At 37.5% G+C, this 17,247-nt stretch overlaps 1 protein-coding gene across 1 annotated transcript; it reads right to left on the reverse strand.

Annotated features, from left to right (window-relative positions):
• Window positions 1-1,765: 1,765 nt before the first annotated feature.
• On the reverse strand, window positions 1,766-17,046 carry jpt1a (Jupiter microtubule associated homolog 1a). The gene is made up of 5 exons (XM_008414717.2): window positions 16,828-17,046; window positions 13,799-13,941; window positions 7,228-7,325; window positions 3,431-3,458; window positions 1,766-3,078 (listed from the first exon to the last, which is right to left on the reverse strand). The coding sequence occupies exons 1-5, from the start codon at window positions 16,881-16,883 to the stop codon at window positions 2,945-2,947; spliced, it is 459 nt and encodes a 152-aa protein (XP_008412939.1). The 5' UTR covers window positions 16,884-17,046; the 3' UTR covers window positions 1,766-2,944.
• Between the last annotated feature and the right edge of the window lie 201 nt (window positions 17,047-17,247).

Raw genomic sequence — 17,247 nt, forward strand, 5'->3', positions numbered from 1 at the left:
TTATCTGGACAGACTAAAGGGACTTATTATGCTTCTTTAAAAAAGTTGGGATAGGTTTGTGAGCTATAAAAAAAATGTGTTCATTACATTTTTTGCAACAAATCACTCAAATAATGAGATTTGACTTTGTTCAATTGTTTCTTGAACTCCTTTCAGAATGAGCTGTTTCAGATAAAGCTTCATGTCACTTTATAATATATTTCCAAATAAGCTCCCTTACTCAACATTTACATTCACACTTTTTCTTATACACTCGCACTTTATACATGGGAAAATGGCTGCAAACTGATGCACAATTGTACAACTCTCAGACCCAGACGAAGAAACAAAAGAATGCAGTTTCTGAATGGTAAGCCAAGAACAAAACACTTGTGTTTTCCAGCAGTCATTGTACAGTGCAGTAAAACCAGCAGATCAAAGTGATGGTGCACCGCTTGGGTTGCAAGGAGAGGAACTGGGCTTAGATGGCATTACTTACATAAAGAATAATTCTTACATAAAGAATTAATAATCAAGAGATTATTAAGTCAACTTATCATCAACTAAGTCAACTTAATACCAGAAAACAGCTGGATGTTTTTTTTTGTGTGTGGAAAAGTTTACAAAACAATTTTAAGTTGCACATTTCACCCACAGAGTGGTCTCTGCTGCTCCCTGTGTTCAAAGAAGAGAGATCCAGAGTCCTGGAGCCTCTGATTCAGAAAAGGTTCCGTTTCCTTTTGTTTTCAGTTTAGGATGGTCCTCAGGGAACTAAACGGAGGTCCTCCATTATAACCCGGTGCCTGCTGATCTCCGAGACTTGGGAGTCCAAATCAGAACAAGAATCTTGAAACACACAACAAAACACACAGGAAGCCAACATTGCAGGCAACATTTTGTGAGAAGCTCGACAGATGAATTCTGAAAAACCTGCAACCGGTCTGGGGAGATTCTGGGTTTGGCACAGGTAAAATTCAGTACCGTAATCGGTAATCTAGACGTGGTGAAACAAAAGCACTAGTTATTTTGAGTTCAGGCGAGAGACAAAGGAACCAAGTTTGGCAACATTTTACCTCACCTTTCTCATATTCTTAGGAATGGCTGAACATGACAACAGTTTTAGACGGGAATGAAAAGAAGTCGACCATCCAGTTTATATATTTTTTTAAATCCCTGCCATTCTTGATTCTTCTCTTTCTAGAGGCAGTATGAGTGCAGTTTTCTTTAATATGCAGTATTTTTGTCAAGCCCACCTTTCAATCCAGTGTGTTCCAGTTGTGACCTTAAAGTACATCCACAGGTGTTCCCCCAATTAACTCAAATGTGTCAGTTAATCTATTAGTGGTTTCTAAAGCCATGGCATTATTGTCTGGGCTTTCTCTCATTGTTTAAAGAGATTCTACTTATTTTTTATGAAAGCTTCTCAATTTGAGGACATTCATAAATAAATCTCTCTTCTTTCTCTCTTTACTGCGGCACTTAGCAAATATAAATCATTTTGACGATCCTAATTGACCTAAAACGAGAGGTTTCATCTGATTTAACTTAAGTCAGTGAAAAGTATCTAGTTTCAACTGTTTACACCAAACGTAGGAAGTTTTCACCACTTTCAGACTGTGCCTGCTTGTCATTAATGCAGATTTTTTTTTGGGGGGGGGCTTTCTGTAAATCCACCACAAAAAAGGAAAACAAAATAAAGATCTCCCTGACTGGACATAATCTATTTGTGATAAAAAAAAACATGAGCAGAATCCCTTTAACAGACAGAAACACACAGCTGGTCCAGTTCACGGTCAAAACTGATCTTTAATGTTCAGTTCCACTTGTGCCATTTCTTCATTTCAGATTTCTGCAGTGACTTACATCCAGCATGACCACTTTAAGGATGCAAACAGACATGTCTCACATAAGAAATGCTTAAAGAAAACACACCACAGGAGAAAAAACATCATGTATCTAAAATGTTTGGTTAATTTTTTTTTTTTTTTTTTCCCTTCTTCGATGACAGCTGGTGGACACAGCACACGGGTGCTATGGACTGAATGCTGTCACATGAAATGTACAAAACGATTGTTCCAAACTTCCACTGAGCAGGAATGATGAAATATGTCAGGGTAAAAGGGTGAAAGAAAGGCCGGGCTGTCATAAGGTCACTTTTCAAATCTAAGATACGCTTAGAAGTCAGGACCAAGAACATCAACAAATCTGGGTGTTTCAGGTAAGTAGCGGCGTGGCACAGTTCAGAGTGAACTTACATGTGAAACATGGGGCGGCGGGGCTTCAATCATCTACGGTTAGTGGCTGCAATTTTAATGGAAAGAAAATCTGTTTTCATACGTGGGATGAAAAGTACCTCCGTCTTTTAGAGCAAATTTTATGTGGCTTCAGTGTGGTATCAATACTATTTTCAGTACAAAGACTTCAACTTCATGCAACAACCATACAACAAATTATTGTAATAAAAAAAAAAACTTAAGAGGTGAAATCAATTTAAAAAATCTTCACAGTAAAGTTTTTCCTCACATTCATACAGACCAGACAAGCATGCAAGATGGGAGAAAAACAAACAAACAATAAAACGGTACAAACAGCAGTTACTGTGTTCAAATCGCCCAGAGCTTGCGCTGCTGAAGTAACACTAGAGTTTTACGATGGGCTGTTGCTGTAAGCAGTGTGATCCTCGCACCCTGCACGGCCGCTCGAATTTCAGGGGCAGAGGCCGATTTCCAACCATAAAAAATAGGAGTACATAAAGTGCTTCTGTTAAAATAAACAATAAAAACAGTACAAAAACAGCTTTCCAAAAACAGGTATCAAAACAATGCACTTGGGGATATGGAGAGGGTGGGCGTCTGCTGGACTTTAGATGCTTCCTGAAATATGAGCCGATATTTGTTTTTGGAGAGAAAACAAAAAAGATGAGTTCAGGGATGAGAGGAGGAAAGGAGGAGGAGTTGTGTGGCGTTTAACCCAGGATGAGGCTGGACTTGCCCCCTGGGGGATTTCGGCGGCCAGGTGGTCCACCTGCGGCGGGTTCTTCAGCCTGCGGGGGCTCCTCCTGCGGCTCCGGAGCCGGATTTGGTTCTGCAGCGACGTTTTCTGGAAATGGACAGACGCATCACGTTTGCAGAAAGAAAACAAGACGGTAACACCTTTAACCTGGCCACGCCGAACACACCCTTCTGGATTCCCGCCTGGTTCTATCTGATCATTCTCGTAAAATCACCTACGTGGAAATCTAAGACATGCCTCTCCTGTTTAACGCCTCTTAAGACTGAACTAACTTGAATTATTTCTTTGCAATCTCTGGGAAAGAAAATCCCTTGCTTACTTTTTAAAAAGCCCTGATTGATGGGCTTAAAATTGTTCTTTAGCAATCTAGCTGGGAAAACCCACAAGGTCTTACATGAAGTGGACGTTGCAGAATGGAATGAGGAAAGAAACTGCTTACCATTATCACACACAGAATTTTCTCCATCCTAAAAAAGAGACGAGACAGAGAGAGATAAGAGGTCAGCACACTTTTTTTAAAGCTTTTTTATCAGCCCTCAGCTGCTATAAAATGCAACAGGCCTGAGAAAGCTGTATACACTATGACACCTCTGTGCTTTTTCCAGTCTGCAAATTCCCCTGAACAAACTGGCGCAAAAACCGACACGTCATCAGTGCAAGCCTGTTCTCTAAGTACGTTAAAACTGAAATGTCAAACACCCGCCTACAGCGGATCTCAAAGGTGTAAACGCCTCTTAAAATGTCAAATTTATTAATTGACACTAATCTTTTGACATATTTTTCCACCTCTAATTTGACGTAGGGTAGGCAAGCATATGCCTTTGCTTCAGTCTATTCATTTTTTAGTAATAAAAAGGTTTGTAAAGTAGTATTTTACTTTGTGTAATGCTGTTAATTTAGCAACATAAAGTGTAACTGAACATGTACTCTGTACAGTTGAGCTAAAAATGAGATAATATATCAGGTTGGAAATCTGAAGCTATAAAAAGCTGCAATAACCTGATGTTACATGAATGTAAACTTTAAAACTGATACTTTGTTGAAGCAACTTTTGATTCTGGTTCTGTCTTCTTTATTGATCAATCAACCAGAAATAAACTTCAGCTGTTAGACATCACTTTAAGTACGGCTTTATTAATAAATACTTGGCAGTCTGTCACCCTAAATCTCTTCATTCTGTTTAACTCCCAGTTTCGTTGAAATTGTCTAGGGTTATCACGCATGTTTTATGCTTTCTTTACCTGGGCAGTGCCTCTGTAAACATAAAGGATTTATAAAGCAGACACCAAACTGGAAAAACTACAACACTCACTCTCAAAATAAAAAGGAAATAATAGGATTAGTTCTTTGGGGCTTTCCACATCTACTGAATCTCTACAAACATGATGGGTCAAAGCTTTGATAGTCAGGTTTCCATACGATATCCTGATGATACGCCTATTTTACTAGAGGGGCTAAAATCAAAAATTAGAGCACCAATAAAAAATAGCATAAGCTTCCAACTGTGTTATGGTGTGATAAAAAAAACTTTAGGACCACAATTCATATCTGCCACAAACAACACTGAGCATCAAAAAAGAAAACTTTGTCCTGAACTGGAACATGAGACTGACAGCTTGCTGCTCTGGAACGCCTTTTCTTTAGCTGCATCAGTCGAATTAAACGCGTCACATTACAGATGAAACTAAAAAGCCTGGTTTTTGCGTGCTTAGTTTTAAGCAGAATATCACAGTCAGTAAAATATATGAACTTTACTGAATAATAATGCTTAAAAATTAACTTTTTAACATTTGTAATAGCCTTTTTATTTTATTTTATTTTTTACAAAACCTTTGTGTCTTAAAGCCACAGAGGCAAATACTCAACCTGCAGATGTCCCATGCAGAGGTAAACTTTTAGAAATTAAGTGAAAAATATTTACTGCTGTTACGTTAAAAGGAATATATAAAAAAAATGTATTCATAATGTTTAAAATAATCATTTACCAAGCTGTGTTTTTTGGCGACAATTGTTAATGCCTTAATGGTCATGGTTATTGCAATCCACAGTGTGAGAAAACTATCAGTACTACTACTACAACTACTACAATAAACCTGTGTCACCATGAATGTTTTGTTTTAGATAACAATGACAGTTCCCTTTTTAGATGTCACCAACCATGAAAGTAGCCGTGGATCCTTTTTGCAGTTTCATTGTTTTCTGTCTGAATATGAAAGTTCGTATGACTGAGTGTATCAATTAATGTGTCAAAGAGAAAGGGGGGTTTTCAAAGTCTGTGAGAGCAAATAGACAACTGCCCTCCTTGATCAGCCCAACCACACACAGTATCGCAACAATTTCTGGACATTTTTTGCTCTGTCATTGCTGTTTCCATACATGTTTCACTCATGTTGTGGGGTTTACCCGCTTTAGCTGCACGTTATTTGATGCTTCAGTTGCCTTTTCATTTACAGCGCTGAAGGCATGAGCTAATTTCTGTTGTGGCCGGAGTTTATTTATGCTCCTGTGAAAAAAATTAAATCCAGGATCTTTGCTGACAACACCGTGGCAGTGGAGCATCTTCAGATCCAGCCCATGAAAATACAGACTTTAAATCATCATGGTCATACTTCCATCTTTTTTTTATTTTTTTATTTATTTTATCTTGTTTGGTCTAAACTGTCTCCTTACTCACCACAGCTTTAGGTACTAGAAATCTATCAATTTGGTCTCTGGCATAGGTTTGGTGAAGTTGGCTAAATGTCTGCAGTTACTTTTTCCACTTTTTTTTTCTTCCTCATATCACGCCCCCTTTGGTGCTACCGCTGAGGCGCCCCACACTTTGAAAAGCCCTGCTCAAGTTTACATCAGTCACATTCAATTTTGTAGTAACATAAACCACCAACATTAACAGATCATGGCATGACAGGGTGCTGATGTCCTACAGGTTTAAAACACATTGCTTTTGTACTGGAGATCCAAAGTTTGTTTTTTCTGTTACATATGAATCAATTGGCCAATAAAAGAGTTTACTGCTACATCCAGTTCAAAGTCCATGAGATGTTGTCGCTAAGAATACGTAGAACATGTTGCAAAGTCGAAACCAAACAAACACACACAATGAAAAAACAAATGCTGCAAGCAAAATATGTTGCACTGAAAGAAAATAGAAGCAAAACCCTGAGATCAACAAAACAAATGCAAACAAAAAATGCTGCAACCACATTAAGCAAACAACAAACAAAATTCTGCAACCACAGATAAAATGTTGCAAACGCAGGAAATAAAATCTAAAAGGAAAATGCTGCAGAACGACGGCAAATACAAGAAGCAGTAAAAGCAGAAGAAAATTGGAGGAAGAAAGAAAAGGTGTGTTATACTTCATGTCTTCTTCAAACACGTTGTCTTTGCCAATATTGTAGAACAGTAGAATATTTATTCCAGGCTCCCCATAGCATTTATCTTTTGTGTAAAGTTTGCAGGATTTCAGTTTTTGCTATTGCAGCATTTTGCTTCCATTTCTTGTAGTTGCAGCATTTTTCTTTTCTTTTTTAATTGTAGTTTTTTGCTTCATTTTTCTATGATTGCAGAATTTTCTTTGTTTGCAATCAAAGAAAATGTTATATTTGTTTTTTGCGTTTGTGTGTTTTGGAGTTTGCATCGTCCATGTGTTTGCAGCGTGTTTCACCGTCTGCACCCGTCTGTATAATTGGGCCCCTTCAACTTTATGCAAAGTTTAGTGAGGTGCTTGTTTAGTTTTCTCCCTCAGAAGAGCAGGCCTCTCCAGAGAGTCAACTCATCCAGTCTGGAAATGAAGGAGTTTTACAGTAGACTGTCTGTGCTGTTCAGCCGAGAACCTGTGGTTCTTTATGGCCACTTTAGCAGCTGCTTGGCCTGTCTGTCTAATAGTGTTTCTTCCTTCACTGAATGTATGATTTATTTACATTATCTTCTCATCTAAGTGCTAGAGAATATTGTGAACCTCACCCAACTTCCTAAAGCTGCCTTTCGTACAGTTTTAATCCTTTCTCCCCTCCCTGTGGCTAGTTGCCCCTGAGGCAGATTAGTGGGTTGTTGGTTGGTTGACTTCAACACTCGCAGGTCATCTAAGTTGAAAAGCCACCCGGTTCTCAGATTAATGTTTATAGTGAAAGAGGATCAGAATGGTTCATTTACTTCCTTCCTTCTGTGGTTGTGACGTTCTCACTTCTGTCTTTTTTGCCCCAGACAAACTCATGATCGGCGTAAAGTTCTTACTGTGGCAGAAGCCTCTCCAACGTGATTGGCGCCTTGGTTCACGCCTCTTCTCAGGGGGGCCGACGGCTCTCCGCACAGAACACCTGTGGGCTTTCCTCCTGAAAGAGCGCAGAGAGATGGGAGAGATAAGAGCTGTCATGTCAAACGCCGTCTGATGGATGGCTTGTCGCAGCTGGAAAGTCTCGTTTGCAGATGAGCCTTATCGGCATTGTTTACATTTTCTGACAAGGATCCAACAGCTTCTTAAAGAAACGTTTACATTGCCAAACACCGAATAACGTGCTGACAGCCGTTAACCTTTCACAAACATAAAAACATCATTTTGCTTCATGTGTCTTGTTCCATAAACCAACATTTTTAAAAGTTAAAAAATATCTAAATAAATAAAAATCCACAGAATAAAGCCAATATAAATAAATAAATAATGCAAGTTGCACTTAAAAAACCAGCTATAAGTAGTTAATACTAAAAGGGAAAAAGTTAATCACTGTTTCCTTCTACTAATCTCCAATTTGCTTTATCTGTTCAACTGTTAACTATATTTTTTATCCGAATAGAAGCTACATTTGGTCTGGTGTTCTTCCTGGATGAGGGCATCAGCTGAGATAATGCTACATCCTGATCAGCTCTATCTGAAGAAAGAAAGAAAAAAAAAGCACCAGAATATATCTGGTTTCCACCCTCGATCTTTCAAGCACGGTGGTGGCAGCATGGATGTTTTGTCGCAGCAGGAACTGGGTGACTAGTCTGCATTGGCTGTGAGAAGACAGCAGCCAAATATTGATAAATCTGCCAAGAAAACCCCTTTAAGAGTGCATTCAAACTGAGCATGACAGGATCTGCAGAGAAGAATGGTAGAAAATATCCAAAAACAGGTGTGGCCAACTTGTGGAGACATATGCTGTCACTATCAAATGTGCAATTTTATCAATCTACAGGTGTATCTACTGTTTTAAAATGTTCATATTCTTTATGAATTCTTGAAAACCTGTTTTTACCTTTTCATTATCACCAATTTTGAGTACATTTTTTTTTAATTAGGTCTTTCAGAACAATATAAAGAAAACGTAAAAGCAACTGAGTACTTTCTGTCAGTAGAGTATATCTTAAATTCATGAAAATATCAATCTAGTAATAATTAACCCAAAGTGGTTAAAGTACATGGATATTAATCAAGCCATCCACATGTATGAAACAGGAGTAGGAAATAATGCAAAAGCAATGTGTACACAGAAAGTAACAGCACGACTCGGCAAAATGGAGAGTTGATCCGATGTCATTATGATCAAACCTAGAGAACTATGAAGGCCCTTTGATGGTAGATATTTATTTGAAAAAGATAACCACGTGTATTTACAGCAAAAGAGTATGAACAGATGCACGGTCAGCAGAGAAGGTCATTCAGTTACACTAAACACTTAGGCATGCAAACACTAAAACTGCAACCACATGCTCAGCACTCAAAAATTCAGCTCTCACAGTCTGACTCAACCGAACTCCTAAAGGATGAGCCTTGCTCCGGGTGTTCTAGCTGTGACTGAGGGTCTTCTAGTTTCATTTTGACTACTGAGAGATGAAAGGGGGAAAGTACAAGCCACAAACTCTAAACTCTGAAGCTGAAAGTTATGACCCGACATACCTTCATTTTGTTCCTTGTCACGTCCCACTCACATCCCAATACGCTTTGGGAACTTTTTTTTTTATATTAAAAATTCCACTTTCACACTCATTACAATCGGTCTGTTCACGATGTTTATTTTGAACCGAGACAGAAGAGCACTCATTTCCTGCAGCGTAGGCTTTTCTCAGACTTCTCTAAAAGCCTCTGCCAAAAACTGAGTACAGAAAACACAAGATGGAAGTCACCCCAGTTTCTGGAATTCAGCAACAGTTTCTCTAATGACAAACACTTGCTTGTTATCAAGCAAGTTTTGCAGGGAGCCAAACCAGTACGGTTTTAGCTTTTTTAATCGTCTTTATGAGTCAAATCACTTGGCAAATATGAGCTTCTGCATGTGGAGAGTGTGATGGTTGATGTAGAGCAAGGAGAGCAGTAATCCAGTTCAAGGAGTCTTTATCACAGTAAGCTCCCTTTTTTTCATATCTCCCCTCTCTATTCTATCAGACTTTTCCATGTAGAGACATGTTAGACAAAAAAATAAATAAAAGAGGCACAATTAGGGACATCATTAAGAGACTTCCTGCCTTAACAAGCAACACAATAAGACCTACTATCCATTTCTCTTTGAAAAGCAGAAAGGTATGCTACAAACTGAGTACAGCTACCTAGAAAGACAAAGCTATCTCCACCTAGAAATAACATGCACTACCACAGTGGTTTTAGTGGGTTTTTTGAATTGCCATTTCGCACGCCATTTCACCTCTTCTGCTAACAGGACACAAATCCCGCAGATAGTTTGAAAAGCAAATAAATAAATAAAAATCTAGTGGTTTCATGAGTACATAAATGTTATTGCTACAGTTAACGAGAGGAAAGCGCAGCGGACCTGCCTTCTGCTTTAGTCGTTACAAAGTTGTTAACTTTTAAGTCTGTGCAGTAACAGTGGGGTTTTAAATCTTTTTTATATACTAAGAAAAAGTAATAATGCTTAATTACTTTCTAATCTTTGTTGAACGATGATTTTAAATGACCTCTGAGTGAATCTGGATACAAGCCTCACTAAAATTCTGTTTCTGAGGATGATGTGGACCTGGACAAACTGTAGAGCTTTGGGAAGTAGTTCACAGGAACATAGACAAAAGATCATTGAGACTATCTCTAACTTTGTGTCCACATTTCCTCTGCTAAGAATGGCTTTGTTTAATAAATGGGAGAAGATTTGATCAGACTGTAATCCAGTGTGCTATTGCTTCGAAAACAAAAACACTTTGTAATATTTAGAATATTCAATTTTACCTTTTGAATGCTTGTCAATACCATAAAATGAGCTGCTAACATTGAGTACATTTCCATGATGACATACAGAGTTGTATACATTTGGTGCAGCCTGTTTCGAGTCATCATCAGTTCCACCTCATTCCATTCATCACTGGAATGAATCAGAAATGGATATCGAAAGAGCTTTTTTCTTTCTTTTTTTTTACAGAAACACTTCATGACCTTCAGTAGAGGTCAATTCCTATTCCTAACAAATATATTGATTAACAGAACCAATCTGTCAATCAATATAAACCTTTGAAAACTGGTTTAATCCTGATCAAATGTTGGAGGTCTAACAAAGACTTCCCCATTGAACACAGGCACAGCACAATAATTTGGAATATTGCAAAAAAGTACAATTCTTTTGTAAGTAATTAGTGAAACTGATGTAGATTAATTATACATAGAGTGAAATACTTCAGGCCTTGGTTGGGGGTTCTTCAGCATGAAATACATTTTTGATATGAAGACAATCAGAATGTGGTTCTGCTGAGGTGTAATGGAAGCTCAGGTTGCTTCAGGTCGTCTGCACAGTTGAGTCTGATGTCGCTCATGTTCCTCTTGACAATATCCCACAGGTTCTCTATGCGGTTCAAATTAGGACAGTTTGCCAGTCACTCAAGCACAAAAACACCGTCATCATTAAAGCAACTTTTGATATACCATTGGCAGAGTGGACATGTTCAAAGGCCTACAGGAAAATAAAATCAGCATTTCCATAAAACTGGTCAGCGGAAGGAACCATAAGATGTTCAAAAAATTCCTGGTAAATGGCTGCATTGACTACAGACTTCAGCAAACACAGTGGACCAACACCAGCAGATGACATGGCACCACAAACCATCTCTGACTGGAAGCTTCAATTTGGATTTCAGGAAACTTGGATTCTGTGCTTTTCAACTTTTCCGCTAAATCCTGGGACCTGGACTTTCAAATAAACTGCTAAATTTACATTCATCTGGAAATATGACTTAAATTACTGAGCAACAGTCCAGTTCTTTCTATCCTTTTCTTAGAAGGCCGACTTTGAAACTGTCTTCACGTGGCTCTGACTCCAGGCTCGGTCCTTTCCTTGTGAAGCTTCCCAAATTCTTGAGCGGATTTTGCTTGGTAATCCTCTCAAGGCTGCAGTTATTCCTGTATCTGGAACACTTTTTCCAACCACATTTAACAATCTTCCAATTTTATTGGATACCAAGTTTTGGGGTTTTGTTATCCTAAAGCCACAATCATCAAAATTACAAAAAATAAAGACTTGAAAACATTTCACCTTATGTGGAACGAGTTTATATATGAGTGTCATTTTCTGAAATGAGCAACAAAAAATATCAAATTTTTTACAATTTCAAATTTTTTAAACTATACCTGCACTTAAAAACATATATTTATAATCAGGTAAAGATAAACTCAACACACAAAGGTTAGTAAATGTAGCCTTAATACATGTGTGTTGGGTAAATACATCTGTCATTTTTCAATTCAACCTGTACCTTAGACAATTTTAGTGTCAGCTAAAGTATCCTTATTCTGAAAAACAAGAACAAATCTAACACATTTTTTAAAAATTCCTTTTGACGTCACTTATTCAAGTTTCAATGAACTTCCTATTTTAGATAGAGAAGCAGAAGTAAAAGAAGGAATAGAAAAATGAGGTTGGGCTTTCTCAATGAAGTAGAACACTGCCAGAACTAAAGGGTATAGCTAAGTGTAAGAGGTGAGAGGAGAAAGAAGGAAAATGACCAGACATGTATGAAAGTTTCAGTGTGCACTAAACCTATCAGAAAATATTCTTTAAATAACTCACGGAAATGTTGTTGTGTTCCTCTATCACACCTTGTACTTGATGCAATAGACTACTGTTTTCTAAGGAGAGACTCAGACTGAGGTGTCTGTTTTTTAAAATTATTCTAAAAGAAAAACTCTATGCATGTCCATAATGGAAGTGTGTGATGCAATACTAACCTTTTCAAAAGAGAGTTAAACTTTGGTGATTGTACTGATGAAACAGAGACATTTAATAAGTTTTAAGGTCAGTTTAATAAATCTTTATTGGGTGAAAGGTACTAGAGTGGCTTCATCAGAAAGTAAGCAAAAGGAAGGTGGTTGACCGAGATCTTTATCAAAGTGATCTTTAAAAAAACATTCAGATGCACTAGAGCAATATTTACAACCATTAAAGGAAATGAAGAAGTTATTTTAATTTGCCTGTATTTAGAGGGGGATTTCTAGCAGTTCAAAAAGTAAATTAATAAATACTGTAGTACATGAAGTAATAAAAAAACAATCTACTTGTCTACTTATCATTATATACCAAAATACTAGTGTTTTCTCTGACTTACTATGAATTAAAAAAGGCACCAACTGCTGAGGAATAAAAAGCTAATCAAGTTTAAAGTTCACTTTTTTCAAATTAAAATCAGACCGCTTGAATTAGAGCAGCTGAACGTCAAACAAAAAACTGCAGGCAATTACAGTTGTAAGACAATTGCAAAAAGGGATCGGCTCATCACGTGTCCTGAACCTTTTGTAGAATGATAAGCTTTAGACCTATGAACAGGAAGTTTGACAACCTCTACTGTAATGGAAACTAAAGTGAAGTGCCCCCTCTGGTGTGTAAAGAATTTACAAAAAGCGGATTATGGATTTCTCTGGAAAACTTTTACTTTTCTTTTACAGCTCTAGCACTCTCTCTTCATCATTAATTTCCTAAACAAATAGACTGAACAATAAACCACTTCTTACTTCTTACATGACTCTTATGTACATGTGATAAGAGTCAGTCTTATTGTGCTACACTGGTATCCGGTATTTATTTTTAAAGGCTGGGCTCTCTGCGGTACATCACAGGTCAGTGAATTAAAAAGTAACCTGTTCAACTGTGCTTCGGTTTCGGAGGTGGTCTGAACAATTATATTCACATTGTTGACTTACTTTCTGCTGATTATGCAGCAAACGGGTAAAAATAATAATTTTTAAAAAATCCATAGCTAATGTGCTAGTTCCTTGAGCAAAGTTTTTGCAGAGTAAACCGGAAGTGCGTCACTGGTTCAACAAAGTTCATCCAAGTAATGTACTTAATATTTAGTAAATATACACTGCTCAAAAAAATAAAGGGAACACTTAAACACTTAAGTGTTCCCTTTATTTTTTTGAGCAGTATATTTTAAATGCAACAATTTTTATTTCATTATATTTCCGACATTAAATGTGTATGGGCTTCAAGGATTTTTAAAAGCACATGAGAAAGCAGCTCAATGAGAAATATTTTAATGATTTAATATTATGAGACCTTATGACGTGTTACACCCCTATTATATCCTAAACTCAGACATATACAGTAAAGTGGACTTGTTAGAGCAACACAAATACTTGAGCTGTGTCTCAGGTCATGATACCCCTTGCTTGGAGGCTGAAAATATAAACCTCACCATTTTCAATAACCTTTCCACTTACCTTAGATTTTTTTTAAAGTCCCCAATCAAAAAAGTAGAGCTGTTAAATTTTACTTATTCGGCCTCAGAGATAAAAAAAAAAAAAAAAAGGCAAATGCTCTAGCAGAAATTGACAGAATACAAACCAGAAAATTAGTACAACACACAAAAAGCACTAGAAAAGTAGGTGAGATCGTACCTGGTGGGTTGTTCCTTCTATTAGCGTAAGGGTCTTCCGGCTCTGCAAACACACTGGACGCCATCTTGTTTTTTCTGACGGGTGGCTTCTCCTCATCTGCCCCAAGTGAAATGTTGGAGCCGCCACCAGGAGGGCGCAAAACCCTGGAAACACATTAAAATCACTGCTACCAACCAAACTCTGGATTTTTCACTTTTATTTTACAATTTTGTCATTTTCTATTTTTGAGATTTCCAGTTGTGCAAGAGACATTACATAAACACAATAAAAGCTACATGGCCAGACTAATAACTTAGCTTTTTAGACAAATACAGGTACATTTGAAGAAAAAGCATGATGGCCTTTATTGGGGGCCATTGATTTAGTTTTAGATTTTCTTCTGGTTGATCCTTAAACTGAAATGATGAAACATGGATTTCACCATTTCCATGTTGATGAAATCCATGTTTCATCAACATGGAAACGTTGATGAAACATTTCCATGTTGATGAAACATGGAAATGATGAAACATGAAATCAAAAATCTTGATGGATTAAAAATCTTTAACCGTGAATGCTCCATAACCATGAAGAAATTCCACTAACAGCAACTCTTCAGCATGGAAGTTGTTACTAAAGGAAGAAGACTCAACTATAGCCACTTTGTTTTGTCTCATCCGTTCAAGAATAAGAACTGACCCAAGAAATGCAAATAATACAAAGCCCAAACGGCTTACAGCAAAATGTCGTATTACTCTGAGCATCCAACCTCTGTCAGCTAGGAAACATGCTCGATTTGGAAATATTGAAAGGCTTATGAAAATCTAAGCCAGTTAGTGGCACAAGGTCTTATATTTCTAAGTAGGCTATTATTATTAATACAACACAGCCGGTTGTAAAGTTCCAACTGTGTTGCAAAACAGAAATTTCAGATTGACGACGCAACTTTAGATTATAGAATGTGCCGTACTACATAAAAAAATAAAAATATTTTTTTTTTTTTTTAAACCAAGACATTATTCAACATTATGGACGACTAGGTGCAATCAAGGTCAATCAGACCAAGTGGTGTTTACAACAATGACTAAAAAAAATTTAATTGACACAAATTTGCTATTTGGTTCCTACCTGCAATGAAAGCATTTCAAGGGCTTGAAATGAAATCAAAAACATCAAATCCATAAAAAGGAGTCTATATTTAAAGTATAACCTCGTCACAGCTTTGTTCTGGCATGCTGGATTTTCAACATCAGTCAGGACTCCTCCAGGTCAAACCATTCTTGTTGTCCATTATTAATTCCCCAACTTTAAAAGAATGCATTACATCCTATTTGTAGGGTATTCATCCGGGAAGACCACAGGCTCAAGCGTCAAGGTTGTAATCATTACCACTCCACCTTGCTGAATCATCCCTAAATCTTGCCCGGACTCTTAGAAAAAGTTCCTCTTGGAGAACATTTTGATCTGCCATTTGTTTATGGCAGTAGCTTTAGGCAGTTTTGTGAGTAAGCCCTTGCATCAGAACCAAGCTCACACATGGATTGTATCAGTATGTTTCATTCTTGGCACAAAACAGGGCGCATGAGAGCGCTCACATTTTCTTCACCACACAAATGACTTTCTAGAATAATCAAAGGTAGATTTCATACGAGAAACTAACTTTGCATCGGTCTTCTTTGTTGTCCGTTCTAATAGTCCCTGGATTTTCAGTCTGTTTTTCTTACATAAAAGCGACTCCCTTGCTGCCACAAAACCTTTTCCTTAAATTTCGGGTTTTTTGGCTACGTGTTCATTAACATGTAAAACAGAACAAATGGATTTTAATGGTGTGAATGGTAATGCTTAGTGATGCCTACATTTTTAATGGTGTGAATGGTAATGCTTAGTGATGCCTACATTTGTCTCCCTTTAAAGCACATCTGACACTTTTCTGTAGCAATTAGTTTACCACTAGAACAGAAAACTTTGAGCTTTCATAGAGTCACGTGTGTTTTTAATTTGACTATTAGGAGAAATAAAATCAGCTGAGCTCATTGTTTTCAGAGAAAACAGGAAACGGTCACACTTTATGACCACGACCTTAAGTTTTTTTTGCTGAAATTACTAAAAATTGCTAAAGCTTGATACAAATAAACATTTTACTGCAATTTTCCATGTGACATCCACATATGCCGTTTCATCTGATTGCTTTTAGTGTTTAAAACAAAACATTTTTGGATATAAAGCATTTGATCACACTCCTAACTGGTTTTGAATTAAACTGATTTGATTGTATAATTCTTTTACCAGTTTGTCATGAGAACTGGCTTGAGAAAAGGTTCGTTGTGAATTGTAAATCAATAGGCCGCATATATTTTGGTTTACCTCTCCAATTACGTCGCTATAACGTGCTAATTTGTTCACGCATTTTCAGGGGGAAAACACTAAATGTACATTATTCAATGCTCAATATTTCTGTAGCATAAACAGATTTCTAATAATCCAGATTAATTCAAATCCCACATGTGAAACAAAATGCACACGTGTCAGGTGTGGCCAGCTGTAACGTGGCCCTTGTTATTATCAGGCAACATGCTGGGCAGACTGATTCTACATCAACTGTCGTCTTGACAACTGATCTGAAATGTGCCGAGACCCCACCCTAATGGAGTGACCGATGTGGTGTATGAAATCTTTCCCAAACTGTAAACACGACAGCTGTCTCTCTCTCTCACACACACACAGACTAGCGGAAATGTAAAAGGACTGTAGAGGTTAGCACCGAGCTGTTAGCTGGGTAGCATTTTTTTTTTTTTTTACAAAAGGGATGGTCCATGCATGCTAACTTGCTAGCTATGATTAATAATGCGAATGTTCCATCATAAAATACCAAACTGCAGGTTTGATCTATCGCATTTTAAACATATTAAACGGTTAGTTAGACATAAAATGAAGCCTTTCAGAAAAATTCTATATTTTCGTTAATTACACGTTGGACCGTTGGTAAAGTCAGGATGCTGAACGTGTGGGCTAAAGGCTTCACATCGGTCTGATTGAAGCCTTTTATTTACCTGGAACTGTTTTTAGCACCGGGCTCCATCCCCTGAAATGTCGTGGTAGTCGTCATTTCTGCACAAAAACGCCGTACGCTAGTAATAAACCTGTCAGGAGTCACGCAAACTGAACTTGTTTAAACAATGCTTCACCACCTCATCATCGCCCGAACAAGCTAACGTTTCCGAAGCATCAGCATCCACCTGCCTGCAGTCTGAGCAGGAAACCCAGCCTGAAGACGGCGCCTAACTTCCGGCTAAGCCTTCAAAATAAAACCTGATAGACGAGCTTTGTGGCGTTTATTGAAATCAAATATGTGTAAATGATTCAGATACTGTATGGCATAAATGTGTAATAATATTGCTACACATTTGTTATATATCCTGTCTAATTCGCTTTGAAACTCATTTAAAATCTATAAAGTGTCAGAGCTTCCG

The sequence above is a fragment of the Poecilia reticulata genome, linkage group LG1, assembly GCF_000633615.1.
Source record: "Poecilia reticulata strain Guanapo linkage group LG1, Guppy_female_1.0+MT, whole genome shotgun sequence".
Lineage (NCBI taxonomy): Eukaryota > Metazoa > Chordata > Actinopteri > Cyprinodontiformes > Poeciliidae > Poecilia > Poecilia reticulata.